Here is a 17,513-nt window from a genome sequence, read left to right on the forward strand (position 1 = left end):
TTCAATCTTCGGAGACCACTGGAGCTTGCAACAACATGGGAGGGGAAGAATTCCACCCCCAGCCTCTTCTCGCATCCCTCGAATCCTTGCGAGTTCTGCATGTTTGCACTCATGATTCGTCTTCTCGAGAGGATGATGAAGCTTTCTTCTTTCCGAAAAGGTGATGAAGGTCGAATAACTTCTGCGGTTTGCATGAGAATTATGCATGGGGCCACATGCAATAGTCGAAGCCCACGTGTAAGGAAGCCCCTCGAACACGGTATTTTTGCAAAGGGCCAAACAGGACCTTGGAAGACAGAACGAAAATAAAAAAACCAATAGAAAGCCAGACATTCAAACACACATGGCAGGAAACACTTAGAGGTTAGCACGTACGTGTGCGCGGAAGACCAAACACGAAAATACACATGGAAAGAGAGCCAAAAAATCCATGGAAATTAATTTAACTTCTAAAGTGGCAGGCCAAAAAGTGCGTTTTTTTAATTTTCACCCAAAAAAAACATTGTGTATTTTTCTTAAAATTTAGATTTATATATATATATATATATGTATATAAATGTAAGAATATGGCTCTTGTGCTCTTGTAACGCTATGGAGGAAGCCCCCTACCCTGCCCCCCGCACCAGAAAGCTTGACCTTCCTGAGTATGGCGACGACGAGGTCGAGAATGATGATGAAGAGCAGGACGACGACGACGAGGACGACTACGAGGCCCCTGAGGCCGATGACGATTTGGACGACGACGAGGAGGATCGAATCGATGCGAACCAGGGCTCATCCTACCGCACTATTGATCTCACACCCGCCGATCCGCTTCAACCCAATAGGAATTCTCAACCCTTTGCTTCCAGGAGCCCTCTCAAGGCACCCGGGAGTCTTTTCGGAGGCTCTGCTGCCCTCTCATTGTCACGAGCTGATGCTGCCCGCGCCCTGGTGAAGACCAGCGAGCAGGAGAAGCAGCATAAGGATGACTGGGATGAAGGCTCAACGCTTGTGTTGCTGCAAGTATGGGGAAACAAATTCTTGGAGTTAGGCCGAAGAAGCTTGAGACGAAAGGACTGGACACAGGTCGCTGAACAGGTGGGTCGTTCGGGTAAGATCTGTAAAACGGATATACAGTGTAGGAATAGGGTCGATACGTTAAAGAAGAAGTACAAGCGCGAGAAGCACAAGCAGTCTGCCATTGGCGCTACTTGTAGCAAATGGCCTTACTACAAGCACTTGGATGCTCTCTTAAATACGGTGCCGAGGGGGATCGGACTGCCTTTCGCTGTTGATGCGGGGCAGATTATAAGAATGGATCAGGGTTTCTCTCCCACAAATGCCAACTTTGCTTCTACAAGTTGTGAGCAGAGGAATGGCTCTGAAATGTCAGAGAGCTCACCGAATGTTTCTGAAGATGAGCAGGAGTGTCGAGCATCAACAAAACGGAAGTCTACCGAGTCTTCTTTTCGGAGTTTAGCTAAAGCTGTAAAGAGATTTGGTGAAATATATGAAAGAATGGAAAGTGCCAAGCAGCAGCAATTGCTAGAGTTAGAAAGGTCGCGCATGGAGTTTACAAGGGATCTGGAATTGCAAAAAATGAAGCTCCTCATGCAGACACAAATGGAGCTCGCTAAGATGCAGCAGGGCACGAACGACATGGATGCATCTGTTGGCAACATTAGTGGCTAGATGTCCAGTGACATTGCCAGGTGCTTCAACCCTTCATATCATGTTGCCTTTATACACCTGCTTTGGGATCATAATGCCACATATTATCCCTGTATTAATGCTTCTCGTTATTTATTTGCCGTGTTTGGAAATAGTTCTTCCACTTTGTCAGTAATTATACAGGAAATCAATGAAAGCAGTGTTAAGGACACCAGGGCTTGTCTATTTGGTCTTTTAGCAACGCTTCTGATGTTTTGGAGGAGCTGACCAGTAAGACCTTCATGATTGGTGACACCCCCCTCTTATGCAAAGGTAATTGTACTTTGCTGGTGGTTTGAATTTGACGTGGGAAGTTTCCAGCTTCATGCCTTTGATTTTCTTACCATTGTTTTCTAGAGAAATGATGAGTTTTTGGATGTTGACATTGTATAGTCTTCCATCACTTTTTTTCTTTTGTATATATATGTGTGTGTGTAGGTTTTGTTGTTATTTTTCCACCAGATGCAATGTTGTCACCTTATTTAAAGTTGTTTCCTTTTTCTTGGATTGTCTGTTGAAAGTCTATTCAGCCTACATTGGCGATGAGACTTTTTTTTGCCTTGAATCAATAAGAAACAACTGGAGCTGGATTTGACTGTCATAGTAGCTAACATGTGGTGATGAGAAGGCCAGGAGACTCAAATAATCAAACTGGCATGCTTCTTTTTCATGCTAGCAAGGTGGATTTAAAAAAAAAAGCTCACTGTGCCAAAATTAGCTGGTCCTTGGTTTCTCTAGACGAGGTATCACTCGGTTTTCTGTGAGCCATTCTGCACTGAGGCCTTGTTACTTGCCTCCTATTTATTAGTAGCCTCTGACTTAAACAATGGTGGATTGGAATATACTGCCCCTCCAAGAAAGAGTTTTACATCAGTATATATTTGAAATCACCAACTCTGTGCAGGAACTTATTCTTTGCTTGTTTATCCATACCAAACACTCCTGGTAGGTGTTATCTAAAGCTTGACTTTCATCTTTCTTTATATAGATGGATTTGGACTATGTCAAATCATGCATTGCTCAGAGTTCTTTGCTGGGGAGCTAACTTGTCAGTTGTTGAGAGTTTGATTAGAATTTACTGAAGCTTGCAGAGTATTGCATACAAAATGGCGTGGAATTTCCAGGCTAGTACAGTATATGTTCAGGAGCATTCAGAAAATGTACTGCTATGCATTAAGATCAGCAAAATCTGACCGAAAGTGCAGATTTACATGCCTTATAATGCTTGAAATCATGTAGACAACAGCAATTGAACGGTTTTGGAACAGTTTGGACAGCTTTGTCAGGAAAAACTGCTTTGAAAAGCATAATTCTGCAAAATGTTTGAAATTTGCAGATAAATTGGGGCTTTTGCAGGTTGCAACCTGAATTCTTCTTCTTCTTCTCTCTTCGATGCTCCTCTCCTTTGGTCTTCCTCCTTGCATCATTCTACATTCGACACATTTGTTCTTATACTACATTCTACATTCGACACGTATGTCTTTTCTCACACAAAGGTACATTCTATATTCTAACAACAAAGTTTTGTTTAGTTTTGTTCATTCTACATTCGACATACTTGTTCTTCTACTAAATTCTACATTGGTACGATTCCTTCTTCACATTTTCTCCTTTTTCATTTGATTCTTCTTTCCTTTCATTTCATCTTCTATTCTAGGTAGGAAGTTCATTCCTTCTTATCTTCTCTTTTGTCGACTCTAATCTCTCTCCTTTAATCTCTCAATTCTTACCTCTATCCTTGCCTCTAATCTCCCTCCTTGGTCCTCGACTCTAATCTCCCTCCTTGGTTGCCTCTAATCTCCCTCCTTGGTCGCCTCTAATCTGTCTCCTTTAATCTCTCAATTCTTACCTCTATCACCGCCTCCAATCTCCCTCCTTCAATGCACAAATCTGTAGAACATGAGGAAAGTACAAAGGGAGAGGGAGAAGCTACTTCAGGGAAGGAGTCTAGGGGGCAGCCAGAAAAGGCCTACGATTGGACTATGAACAGAGAAAGGCACAGATGAGGCCTTGCAGGGGCTGCGAACAGGCCTGGGAGTGTGGGAAAGCTTCAAAATGAGCCATGCATTACAACCCAAGGGCCCAACAGGGTGGGAAAGGTGGGCTGAGGCCATGTGGGTGCCTCAGGGTTGGCAGGTGGAGTGGCAATAAGGCAGGCTGGTGGGGCTGGGAATGTATGAATGTGGAAGGGGAGAACCAAACTGGAAAAGGTGGAGGGGTGAGGCATAATGAATGGAAGGGAAGGGAAACGTTACAGAAGATATGCCCAATATTATGCCTCTTAGAAAGGGTTTTCAGAAGAGCTGACTTCAGTATGGTTGATGATGCGCAATGTGCAATAAACTGGCATAGAACAAATGTTATGTTTATTGTCTGTTTGATAACAAACAGCTCTTATTAGTCTTGTCTGTAACAATGTGATTATTCCAGTATGCCTTGCTCTCTCAATCTTCTACTTTAGTAGTTGAGATTTAACTTGTTTCTCACATCAGCTCTGATTATGTTCTCTCTTTCCTTTGGGTTCATGGTCAGGGTCAGAACTGCTAATAATCACTAGTATATAGGCAATATGCTGGAACTGAGCCTTGGCAATTGGGAGGCATTGAAACGTGGAGGGCCCATACTGAGAGCCAGGCATACAAGCTTAAACGAAAATTTTCACCTGGTAGACTACAGCTATATTACAAACCCAATTTACCGAATTTTTTTGGTGTAATGCCAACAAAATCCGGTCTATTGCTGCTTTGTTTGGACTGGGAACACCTGCATGCTATGGTGGCAAAATTTTCAAAATTTGTAGGACTGTATAAGCTCTTTAAAGTTTATATTGAAGTCTAAAGGCATTTGAACATTCATGATTAAGTAAAGGCATCTATTTTGCACTCGTCAATGTAATCATCACCACTTCCCCTCTCTGTAACAGAGATTAGATCCACTAATCCTAGATTTGTAATAGCAGTCCCTTTTAGTAAGATTTCAATGCTGTAGCCATTTGTTATGGTAATTGCCGATCCACCTTGATTAGTTTATTGCACGTCACATCACCATTTGTTCATCTACTTCAATTATCTAGACTGGTACATAGCTATGGCCCAAATTTATCGGTGATTATATTCTTTTCTCTGACTTTGTTTAATGCATAATGCTCCAACTTATTCAATAAATCTTGTTCCGTGATACCAAAAGATTGATCAATAAATCACCTTTCTGTTGTTTGTTCTGCAATGCTTTTTTGTGAAAGCTATTATTTGGCAGCACTACCGTCACAAAATAGCACATGACTTTTTGGTTGACTAAGATAGTATGCTGCCATAATGTTTTCTTATCAAATCTTTTTATTGGTTTTCGTTGGAAGGGTTTAGTATGCTGCCAAACTTTGCTAAACATGTGTGTACAAGCTCTGTGCATTAGCCATAATTAATATGGTGCAAGAGGACTTGAAGAAGAGGGATAATGGAAAAAACACTTAAGAGTCTGAAAAATGCAAGTGCAAGTTTTCAGATATATTGTAGGGCATGACATTTATGCTTGTGTGTTGTGATTTGATTTATCTGTCGTTTGTTATGGTATAAGAGCTGATGGTATGCCATGATGAGTGTTTGAATGCCTTGATAACTCATTAGAAGAAGGTAGTTGCGGGAAGCTCTAAAGCTGATTGAGTGGTCAATTGCATGGCAAACTAGCAAGTGATCATGGTTATCCTTGCAATAGTTGAGAAAAGATTCCCCATGATTGGATAGACTTGTCCATTGTGTAAAGATTTATGTGGTTAAGGGCATTGTAAGGATAGAGGCACTTAGAAGGTCCTGAAGTAGTTGCATGGAGAAAAGGATGTTCCACGTTCATTGGGAAGACTATTTTCCATTGTGTAACGAACTGTGGTCTATTTGATCAAGGGCATTGTAAGGATAGAAGCATGTAGAAGAAGGGACTAATGGAGGAGAGGTATTGAAAGTGAAAAGAGGGAAAGAAAGCATGAATGGTATGTGCTATGTTTGAATTAAGGGCAAGTGGGTAAGGGTGTGATTGCATTTCTTAGCCTTGGATTGATGTCCTCTTTACTTTGTCCAAGTTCACCATTCCCTTCTAACAAAGTGATGGGTATACAAATCCACTCAAAGACAAGGAGAGTCCATTATTGCTAGTTGTACAGTCATGTGTTACGAACAAAAATTGGATTGATGTTCTCTTAGCAAACTGAACGGTTGAGGAGGGTATCTAAACCCCTATAAACACACTGAGAGTCCAAACTTACGAGTAGTGTATATTACTATGTTACAAACAAAAAATATCTTTGATACCTAAATCCAGTAAGGGTCAAGGCTTTGCATATCCATGTGTCTTTTTAGGATTTTTATATACATTTTCTCATATACAAGAAGTTTATGAATGAATGATATTCAGGTTGTTATCCACAATCCATTCCCCCAAGATCAACGTCATAGAGTGCTTCATTCAAGATTATGAATCTAGGCCAAAAGCATGATTGAGCATTATTGGTTCCATTTCTCCGTATAACGGGAATGCCTCTATTCAAGTCAAACCAAGAGCTTGTCGATGTGTCTCAAGAAGCTATTTGCCAGGTGGTGGTAAAAATCTCTTGTACAATCACTATCACAAAATCCATGGAATCACTTCTAAGAGGGTGATATTTACCTCTTGTTCAAAGCTACTGTGCTTTGAGGATACATTTTATTCTCACGGTTCGCAATTGGGATTATACTAGCATAATAGGTATAGGACTTGTTTGGGTACTTCATAGTTGACTTTCATGGGATGCACACTCAATTGATCTATGGCTTCCATTTAGGGTGTCTTGCAATTGTGTTCTTGCATATAAAAGATGGCACTTGATTACATTCTTTTGATAGTGTTGGAATCACATTTCTTAGAGTAATGTGTTTTCATGGATTTTAGGGTTTAGGGATGATTTGATCTATTTTAGTGCATGGTTGTGATATCTAGTTTCATTGTTTAGTTGTGGAGTTGGTGGAGTAATTGAATGAGTGATAGAAATGAGAGGGGATAGGATGAAAGCAAAGCTAGGTTCAACCATGCGCTGCAAAGGTGCAAATGGATGCAATTGCAAGCTCAAGGCATCTATACATGTATGTGACTATACAAAGGTGCAAATGGATGTAATGTAATTGCGTTGGTGTAGTCAGTCATGCAGCAAGTATGTGATTTTACAAAGGTGCAAATGGTATGTGAGCATTGAGGTGCGATTTCTATGGTAAGGTTGTGATGGGAGAACCACCATGCAATCAAACAAGTTTGCAATCATGGATGATGTGAGGTAATTCAATGGTATAAATGTAGAGGATTGCAATTGCACTACAAGGTGATGAGATGCCATGAGAGATTGTGTGAAGGTAAAAGATAAAGAATTTCATGGTACAAGAAGGGGGATACAACTATCACACAGGTGAAGTCAGGTCCAATAGTACAAGACACAATGCACATGTTTAGGGCAACCCCATCACCTAGTCCACCAAAGTGACGAGAGGACCAAAGATAATGAAATTCCAAAAATATATGGGATGAGAGGGAGAGAATCCTTGATCACATCTATAGCGTTTTCTATTAACGACTGTAATATTGCAAGTCAATCCATAGGAAGGGTACCTGATGTACTGCCCCACCACATGCGTGGACAAAGCATTAAAGGTATGATTAATACCTAGGTGAGAACTTCACCACAAGGGACACGCAAATGGTGTCTTCTTAAAAAGGTTCCAGCATGGATCCAACAAGGAGGGCATCATGATGAAGCTTAGTCCACTCGATCAATGGGTAGGTGAATCTTTGTGTACGAGTTTGCAATGTGAATAAGGGTTCGACCAATCAACTGAACAATGCACGCTTGTTGACTAGCCTCACCAATAGCCTAGGTTTACTCAACAGGGAGAGCACCTACTTGATGAAGACATATGATGAATTTCTCCACACAGTAATTTGTTTTCTAAAAGGGGGGCGGTAATCTGATAAGTATTACAACATTTGCATTCAGGTAAGTATTGCAACATTTGCAATTGCTTAGGCCACACAACTGAAGAGTGTTGGTTCCACAAGCACAACAAGACTTTCAATATCCATCAAGTGTGAAGGGAACCCGAAAGGCCTACCAAGGGGAAATATCGGACAGCATAAACATGGCATGCTACTTCATAAGGAAGTCCACTAAAAGAGTGAATGTCAATTGTGAAAGGACCAATTGGACATGCTACAAAAGCCATGTGACCAAGATAACCATGCACCATCAATAGGAGTAGTGTTAGTAGAAGTGGGTACCAAAGTGTTCACAAGATCATAGGGTTCATCCTAGACAAGTCCAAAGAAGCTGACTAAGCTAGGAATTCACTAGAAGGAAGAGAAGAAAATGGCTAAGGAAACTAGCAACAACCTCAAACAAAAAGAACCCCTCATCGAGATAGGGGAGACATGGGGTTATCAAGCCATTAATGACCAATGCACAAGAACAAATCAAGGAGCAAATATGAAGATAAAGGACTAGTAGTGAAGAATCAAATCAACATAACTGGAACCAATTTGGGGCACTAACCATGATGATTTCCATCAACAAACTATTTGAACTCGCTCCCCACTATGTGAAGTTCTTTCAAGTTTGGCAATCGACCAACAATCTACTATAGATCCCCTAAAAGGAAGGGTGGAGGTGACAGAATGGAAATTTGGGATGAAGAAGTGCCCATGATCGACATCAAAATTTGGAATCAGGTGACAAAGGGCGTGCTCATCTTTGAGGAATCCAAAAAGAGGCTTAAGCTAAAAACCTTCAAGCTTTATCAAAGGTTAGAGGCTGGTTTTACCAGCAAGCAAGCTCAAGGATGTATGCATCAAAATTAGTGGAGCATACTTCACAATTATGCTCATCATGGTCAGGATGGAGAGCAACCAAGGATACCCTATTTTGGGATGACCATGGCTATAAGGTGACAATGTACTATAGGGGATACCCTCACCAGCTTAATGATGGGCGAGATATGATAATACTGATGGGAAAAACCCTAATCCAAAAGCAATGCAAGCCTGCATGCTTAGAGGTGGAGGAGGCATATGTCGAGACATTGAAGATAACCTACTCACCCTCAATGTTTTGTCCATCACAATGATTAATGAAATGCAAGTAGCCACCAAGAGGTTAATGAGGACAAAGATCCCAAAATGACCTTCCTAAAAGACTTCATAATAGTAAAAGAGAGGGACAAAGAGCAATCCAAGAAGATGGCACCAACATACTCGATCAAACATATCAACAGTAATGGCCAAAGTATAGAAGACCCTATGTGTTATTAGGAGTGTTGTTGGGGAACAAATCTTAGTAAAGGAATCATGACTAAAAAATAAAAAATTGATGCCATACAAAAGATGAAATATCTAAATTGAGAGTGCTCTCAACGGAAGCAAGAACGGAAGAGGGAGAGAGAGAGAGACAGAGAGCCACACACAGTTTTGGTGGGTGCAGAACCACCCTAATCTTCTTTTTCATTCATTTATATATGTGTTTGAGTATTGTACATAACCGGGGTAAAGGCACAATGACCTTTAACCCCCACAACCTCCCACTTAAAGGACAATGTGCCTTTAAGGGAAAACAACCAGTGAGCATACTATCCAATGCCCATCAATACACGACAATACTCAAACCGCTGACTAGGTAGACTCTTCGTCAGCATATCTGCAGGGTTATCATTTGTATGAACCTTGACAAGCTCTATGCGCTTGTCCTCAAGTACCTCCCTGATGAAATGGTACCTGACTTCAATGTGTTTGGTCTTTGCATGAAAGACCGGATTCCGTGCTAGCTGAATAGCACTCATGGAATCACTATGCAATGTCGGTACACCTGTATGAATCCCCAAATCTCCCACTAGCCGATCAAGCCATATAGCCTCCTTGCAACCCTCTGTGGCTACAACATACTCGGCCTCTGTGGTAGACAAAGCAATGCACTTCTATGCACGAGACATCCACGACACAGCACCACCTGCAAAGGTGAACACATAACCAGAAGTGGATCTCCTACTATCCACATGCCCTCTGCATAGTCTGAATCTGTGTACCCAAGTACACGCATGTCTCCTTTACCAAAGCAGATGCATATCTCCTTGGTACCCTTCATGTACCTCATGATGCACTTAACTGCCTCCTAATGTCTCTTTCCTGGATTAGCCATATACCAGCTAACAACTCCCACTGCAAATGCAATGTCTGGTCTAGTAGCTATCATAGCATACATAAGACTCCCAACCGCTGATGCATAAGGAACCTTGGCCATCATGGCCCTTTCTTCATCTGATTTGGGACTATCTGTATGACTCAGTTTCACATATGGAGGCAATGGAGTACTCACTGCCTTCCCCCCCTCCATATTGAAACGCTGTAATACTTTTGTAACATACTCTTTTTGTGAAAGCCAAAGGAGTTTCCTACTCTGATCACGCGTGATGCGCATACCAAAAATATGACCTGCAAGTCCCAAATCAATCATATCAAAGGCCTCATGCAACTTGGCCTTTAATGCATCTAGCTCATAAGTATTCTTGCTAGCCAATAGCATATCGTCCACATATAGTGCCAAGATTATCAAGCTACTATCCTTAGCCCTTTTAGTGTAGAGGCAGTGATCAATTTCACTCCTTCTAAAACCCTGGGACCGAATGAACGCATCAAACTTCTGATACCATTCTCTAGGTGCTTGCTTAAGACCATAGAGACTCTTCTTCAGCTTGCAAACTAAATGCTCTTTGCCCTTTTCTTCAAAGCATTCCGACTGCACCATGTAAATTTCCTCATGCAAATCCCCATGCAAGAAAGCTGTCTTGACATCCATTTGCATAAGCTCCATATCCTCTGATGCCACTAGTCCAAGCATGCATCTAAGTGTGGTCATCTTCACAACCGGAGAGAATATCTCATCAAAGTCCACACCCTTCTCTTGCTTGAACCCTTTAGCGACCAAACGGGCCTTGTACCTAGGCACATCATCACCTGTGACCTTCATTTTGTAGACCCATTTACATGGCAATGCTTTCTTTCCATGTGGCAAAGAAACCAAGTCCCAAGTCTTATTCTTCATAAGTGAACTCATCTCTGATTGCATAGCATACTCCCACTTGCGTTGATCCTCACGCATCATAGCCTCTCTGTAGCAAGAAGGCTCCCCGCAATCAGTAAGCATCACATAGTCTACCCCTGGAACAAACCTATCAGGTGGTCTAGACACTCTAGATGATCTTCTCAAGGGCATTTCAGCTTGATGTCCCACCTGCATATCAGCCACATTTGGCTCATCATTTCCACCAATAGATGATCCATCATCTACCCTTGATTGTATACCTGTGGGAGTACTTGGTGGTACCATTTCTTACACATTTGGTGCATGGACAACTTGCTATCTATCAACATATGCAGGTGGATTCACATCCTGGAAAGTGATTCTCCTCATTTCCACATCCCTCATGGGTGCCTTATGCATCTTCTTCTCATTGAAGACCACATCATGGCTGCGTATGATCTTCTTTACTTCTGGATCCCAGAGACGATAGCCCATCTCTCCACTTTCACCATAACCCAGAAAGATGCATTTCCTAGACTTAGGATCTAGCTTCTTTCGAAGCTCTTTTGGCACATGTGCATATGCCTCACACCCAAATATACGCAAATGAGAGTAAGAGGGCTTCTTGCCACTCCATGCCTCTTCAGGAATACCACCATCCAAACTCTTACTAGGTGATCTATTGATCACATGCACTGCAGTCTTCATTGCCTCAACCCAAAAACCACCAGAAAGACTTGCATTGGAAAGCATGCATTGCAACCTTTCTTGAATGGTACGGTTCATCTTTTCTGCAACTGGATTTTGCTCTGGAGTACGAGGGGATGTGAGCTCCCTCTTAATCCCACGTGTATCACAGAAATGCTGAAAGTCATGAGAGAGATACTCTCCACCATTGTCAGTCCGTAGGCATTTAAGCATTCTACCTGACTAATTCTCAACCAAGGCCAGCCATTTCTGAAATACCTAGAACACATCACTCTTCCGAACTATAGCATAAGCCCACACTTTCCTAGTTGCATCATCAATGAATGTCACATAGTATTCAGCCCCACCTAATGACCGTGTAGGCATGGGACCGCATACATCTGAATGCACCAAATCAAGCTTTTCAAACTCTTTCTTTCCCCTTCTTTTATGGGCTGATTTAGTCTGCTTCCCATAGAGACACTGCTCACAAAATTCAAAATCAGAGAAACTCAAATGCGGTACATAACCCAAACGGCATAAGAGTTTCATTCCATTCTAGCTCATGTGCCCCAACCTGCAATGCCACAAAGAAGTGCTTGGCTGCTCGGTTATTGCAACAACATGATCAAATATCCTTGATACATGTAAGGGATACAAAGTCCCACACTTGGCACCCCTGGCCAAAAGCATAGAGCCCTTCTAAATTTTCCAACTTTGAAAGCCAAAAGTGGTGTGAAAACCAGCATCATCTAGCTGACCCACTAAGATAAGACTCTTGGTCAGCTTAGGCACATGTCTCACATGTTTCAAAACAAATGCAGACCCATTTGCAAAAGAAAACTTTATGTCACCTGCTCCCACTATGTCACATGCATAGTCATTTCGAAGATGCACACAACCTGTCTTTCCACTATCATAAGTGGAGAACCATTCCCTATGGGGAGTAACATGGAATGAAGCACTAGAATCCAAAATCCAATCTTGGGAATATGCATCATCTGAAGTGCTAAGCAACTCTACAAATAAAGTAGACATGAAGAGAACATCATTGTCACTATCATGTGTGACTGCATTGATCTCCTAGATCTTCACTTTTCCTTTGTCCTCCCTTGGACTCTCTTCCTTTTATTTGCACCCCAATTTGCATTCTTTTTCTTATCCTTTTGCTCTCTTTTCAGCTTGTAGCAATCCTTTTTCATATGGCCCTTCTTGCCACAGTGGTAACACTCAATGTTTCGTGCCTTGGATTTGCTACGAGACTTCCCTCTTTCTTGGGACTTCCCCTTGAACTGTGACCTACCCCTTTGCACATTTAAGGCTGCATCCTGCTTGTTGCCATCCATTGACTTCCGTCTAATCTCCTCGGCCAACAAGCTACCCACAACATCATCAAATTTCAGTACTCCACCAGGTGCAGAGTTACTGATAGCTGTACGGAAGGTATCCCATGAGGATGGCAATGAACATAAGAGAAATATTGCCTTAGTCTCCGCATCAAAATTCATTTTCTGAGCCTGAAGCTGGCTGAAAATAATATTGAATTCATTCAAGTGAGAAGCAATGGAGACCCCTTCCTTCATCTGTAGCTCAAACAACCTCTTCATGAGGTAAACTTTATTAGAGGCAGTTTCCTTCTCATAAGTGGCACACAGTTTCTTCCACAAATCTTCTGTAGTCTGCTCATTTACTACTATGAAATAAACTGACTCTGCAAGATGAAGTCTAATAGTAGACTTTGCTAATGCATCCAACTCATTCCAATCATCCTCAGACATATTTGCAGGCTTAGCTTCAATCCCTGCCAAGGGTTTAATCTGCTTCTTTTGAATAAGCACATCCCTTATTTGTTCTTTCCACAAAGAAAAGTTTGTCCCATCAAACTTTTTAATGTTGAAAAACTCCTTTTCAGACATGGAAGAGGATGCCATGATGCAAACAAAGCAAAATCCCAAATGCTAGTGCCTCAAGAGAGAATCACACCAAATACCAGGTGCACCCAAATGTGTATGCCACAATAGAGTGAAATATCACCACAATTCAAAGCTCAAAGCATCAAAAGATGCATCTGACTCATGTGCATATACTATGCATCCATATGAGCAAATCTGGCCCAAAAGAAAATGCCAATAAGTGCCAAATGACTCAAGCAGAAACACTGTCCACTGGCATATGCATCAATAATATCTCATCCAAGAGAGCATAGCACTATCAGTGCATCACCTACAATGTGTCAAAGCTGTCCCTCAGCATAAAATAGCATCCATGTGCAAAGCGTCCATAAAAAATAGCATCCCACAAGGCAATTTGGGCCTATCAGCTCATCCAATAAGGACCGCAATGCATCCAAATGGCCTATAAATCATCCATTGCAACCCAATGCATACCACAAACGAGCGCACACTGCTCAAACTGCAACCAGAGTGATATGCATAAGGTATGCTCAAGAAATCATAGTCCCACGGTAATGACCGCTATTAAAAATAGAACCTGAGATGCCCCAAAACATGGGCGCCATTGCATAATCGGACTCAGTAAGAAAATCTACAAATATCTCTCTTCTGCTAAAACTCCAGAATCCCAACCGATGAGTGAGAAATGGGAGTCAACGCTTATCCACTGCCATGTGGCATAAATCTAAGGTTTCAAAACCTTAGAATGAAAAATGCATAACAAAGAGACGAAATCGAATACACAGAGATCTATAACTCCGAAAATCCTCCACCGAATTGCACAAGAACTGACAGGTAGGGGTTTTTGGGCGTCCGAAACGCAATGGGACAGACGGTTTTGGAAACCGTGGTCTCAATCACTGGGTCCAACACACGGACTAAAAAACGTTTTTGGAAACAAAGCTGTTTGTAAACTCCACCGGAGTGTGAATGATGAGCAACATAGAAGTTTCAGGACCTCCTGAGTTTACTGGAATTGACAGATCTGCAAATGGTTGCTCCAAACTTGAGTTCCAACACCCGGGCAAAAAACGCAGGAACTGACACAGTGAGTCAGAAATCCAATGAAATGACCCCAGATTCAAGAATGAAGGTGTTTCCAAGCTCCTAAAGTAAAGTGGACACCAAAAGCAAGCAATAGTTGCCTCTACAAGTCAATATGGAGTCTCTGTCGTCGAACGGAATAGGGAAAAGCTCAAAAAACGACTTTTTCTTTCAAACCACTTAACAGGCTCTCAAAACCACTTTGCAAAGCCAAAGCGACTTTTACAAAGATTCCTCCAAGGTCTCTGCACACTCGGATGCAAGTAAAGTCACCCACAAAGCTTCCCACAGAGCTTCTCCTTCTTCCCACAGAGCTGCCGAGCTTCAAGCATTCACGCACGCTCAGCTAGATCACCCGAGCTCTGATACCAGTTGAGAGTGCTCTCAACGAAAGCAAGAACGAAAGAGGGAGAGAGAGAGAGACAGAGAGCGACACATAGTTTTGGTGGGTGCAGAACCACCCTAATCTTCTTTTTCATTCATTTATATATGTGTTTGAGTATTGTACATAACCGGGGTAAAGGCACAGTGACCTTTAACCCCCACATAAATAACATCAACAAGTGTGCTCCTTCATGGGATTCCTTAGCTTCTATAGACGGCTCATCGAGAACTTGATGGGTGTAGTTGAACCACTTAATGTTTGATTAGAACAAAGCATGAACCAATGCATATTAGGTCTTGCCAGAGGTAACCACCATAAAATCCCCTACCCTCAAGAATCCAAGCATGTGGATGCATTTGGGATGGCAATTGGGTCCATTTTGTCTCATCTAGATGGGAATTTAGATTTCCCCATCTACTAGGCAAGCTCAATGGTGAACATGAACTATTCAACAATTGAAAGGGATGCCCTAGGGATGGTGTATAGTTTAAAAAACTTTGATACTACCTTTTGGCCAACACATTCATCTTCTATGTAGTCCAACTAAGCATTGCTTTACTTGATGAACAAATTGATTGGTGAAGCCACGATTGGTTAGATGGATGCTCTTATTGCAAGAGTTCAAGTTTAAAATTGTCCACAAACCTGGTCCATCTTATCGTGGAGCTAATTACTTTCTCACTTGAAACCGATGGAAGGGAAAGATGATAGTTGTCCTAATGTTAGACTATTTGAGGTGTCAACTATACAAAGGTAAGCATGAAAAGATCATTCAATATCTCTCTATGGAAACCTTTCCCAAAGATGCAGCCACCACTGATGAGAGGAAAAGGATAGCACTCAAATCCTAAGGGAACATGCTGATAGGTAGCTACTTGTACCACAAAGGGGGGGGCATGGTGTTGAGGATTTATCTCAACATCATGTGTTATCATATGTGCATAGGACTAACACATAGAGTGATAAAAAGGCACAAGGGTTGGAAACCCTAACCCCAAAGGGGTTTGCATATATTCATTATTTTCAACTAACCCAATGTATAGTTAGTCATTTGTGGTGTGCTCTCTAGCTATGCCATTTGTCCTCATCCCCACTCTTCTCCTCACCCTCTCCATATTTGTTCATGGTATTAGAGCTTGGTTTCACCTTCCGCTGAGGCACCATCTTTGTGAGAGCGTGAGAGATCGAGAGTTTTCTTGAGTGTTCATATTTCATTCCGTTGATGAAAGATTTTCATTGAGACAACATTCTCCTTTGTAGATTTCTTCTTGTAGAGCTCCTTTCAACCTTTTTTGCTTCAGAAAGCTCCAAATTTGAGATTTGGAGCTCAAGATAAGTGTTTTGGAATTTCGTAGGTTTCATTGTGAGGATTTCCATTGAGATAGGCTGAGAGTTGTACATTAAGAGCAATAGAGAATTATTGAGAGTCTTCTTTATTTTTTGAGAGAGTTTATTTGGGAGAGCCCTTTGAGAGAAAGAGGCTCAACATACAAGTGGCTACAACCTATGGCAAACTACATACAGGCTACGTCTAAGAATCAAAGCAACTCAACCATTGGCGAGTCAACTTCCACATTCAACAAGGCACTGAGGTGACTACAAATGCATGCACAACATCACAATGACCACAAGCCAACCATGATGACATCAGCAAAACACAAACACAGTAGTAGCTATAGACCAGGGTGGATGTCAACTGCATGACTCAAGTAATCAGACATACTCTGCCAAGCACACACAGCAAGCCAACTACTCAACACAAGTAAAGGCAATGACATTGTCAAGCAGAACAATGCCTACAAACTACAAACTCCACTAGTTGTGTCAAATGATGGCTCCAAAGCGAACTACTTCAGCGACTCAAAATGTAGCTCATGCCGAGACAACAACCTTGACTGAACCATACCTATGCTAACACATAGGCTACTCCAGCAACAGCCACATTGTTTGATGGGACTCAAGAAGTTGCCAGTGGCTCCAACGATCCCAACTCGACTCCAAAGCACCCCCTCAATGACGAGAACTTGATGACAATGATGTAGAGGGTCGAAAGGGATCTTCCTGAGAGACATAATGACTTCAACACACATGGGCATCTTGGCAATCACTAGCAATGCCAGTGCTCGAGCAATAACTTCTATAATGCAACAAAGGCTCCAACGACTCAGCTGCTCAAGCATGAAGCAAAATGCAATTCAGCACGCAGGCATGAAGACCCAGCGATGGAAGGCAATGGAGAAGGCAGACACAAAAATAGAATCTCCAAGATTTCATCTGCATCCGCAAGATTCCCTATATCCTATCCCTAGGGTTGACCTTATCTTGACATGTCACAATATTTCAACCAACCTGGGCACTTAACCTATCCACAGGATTATCACCATGGGTTGGCTGTCTCATTGACATGTGGCATCCTATAGTGGCACATGGAAACCCTATCCTATCTACCACATCATCAATTGATAGCCACATCGCCAAGCCAACTCAGCTACCATGTCATGAATGACACATCAACATGCCACATCATTAGTCATGTCACTAGTGCCATGTCAGCACACCATGTCATCAAGCCATGTCAGTAGCCACTACATCTACGACATCATCAGTGCCACATAGCACATAGCTTGCCGGGCACAGTGACCCCTTTAGAGGCACCTTTTTCTCTTTGCATGTG

At 42.0% G+C, this 17,513-nt stretch overlaps 1 protein-coding gene across 2 annotated transcripts; it reads left to right on the forward strand.

The window, feature by feature from the left end:
- Positions 1-587: 587 nt before the first annotated feature.
- On the forward strand, positions 588-4,673 carry LOC147893763 (trihelix transcription factor ENAP2-like). Of its 2 annotated transcripts, XR_015542186.1 has the most exons (3): positions 588-1,694; positions 1,809-1,965; positions 4,225-4,673. XR_015542186.1 is itself a non-coding variant. In XM_087385478.1 (2 exons), exon 1 carries the CDS (start codon positions 592-594, stop codon positions 1,672-1,674), a length of 1,083 nt encoding a protein of 360 aa, XP_087241604.1. In that variant the 5' UTR covers positions 588-591; the 3' UTR covers positions 1,675-1,694; positions 4,225-4,672. The 2 variants fall into 2 exon arrangements, 1 of the variants encoding a protein (XP_087241604.1); XM_087385478.1 differs by lacking the exon at positions 1,809-1,965 and having other exon boundaries at positions 4,225-4,672.
- The last annotated feature ends 12,840 nt before the right edge of the window (positions 4,674-17,513 follow it).

Source organism: Dipteris shenzhenensis, chromosome 15 (assembly GCF_047967505.1).
Source record: "Dipteris shenzhenensis isolate YYH24624 ecotype China chromosome 15, Dip_SZ_1.0, whole genome shotgun sequence".
NCBI classification, from domain to species: domain Eukaryota; kingdom Viridiplantae; phylum Streptophyta; class Polypodiopsida; order Gleicheniales; family Dipteridaceae; genus Dipteris; species Dipteris shenzhenensis.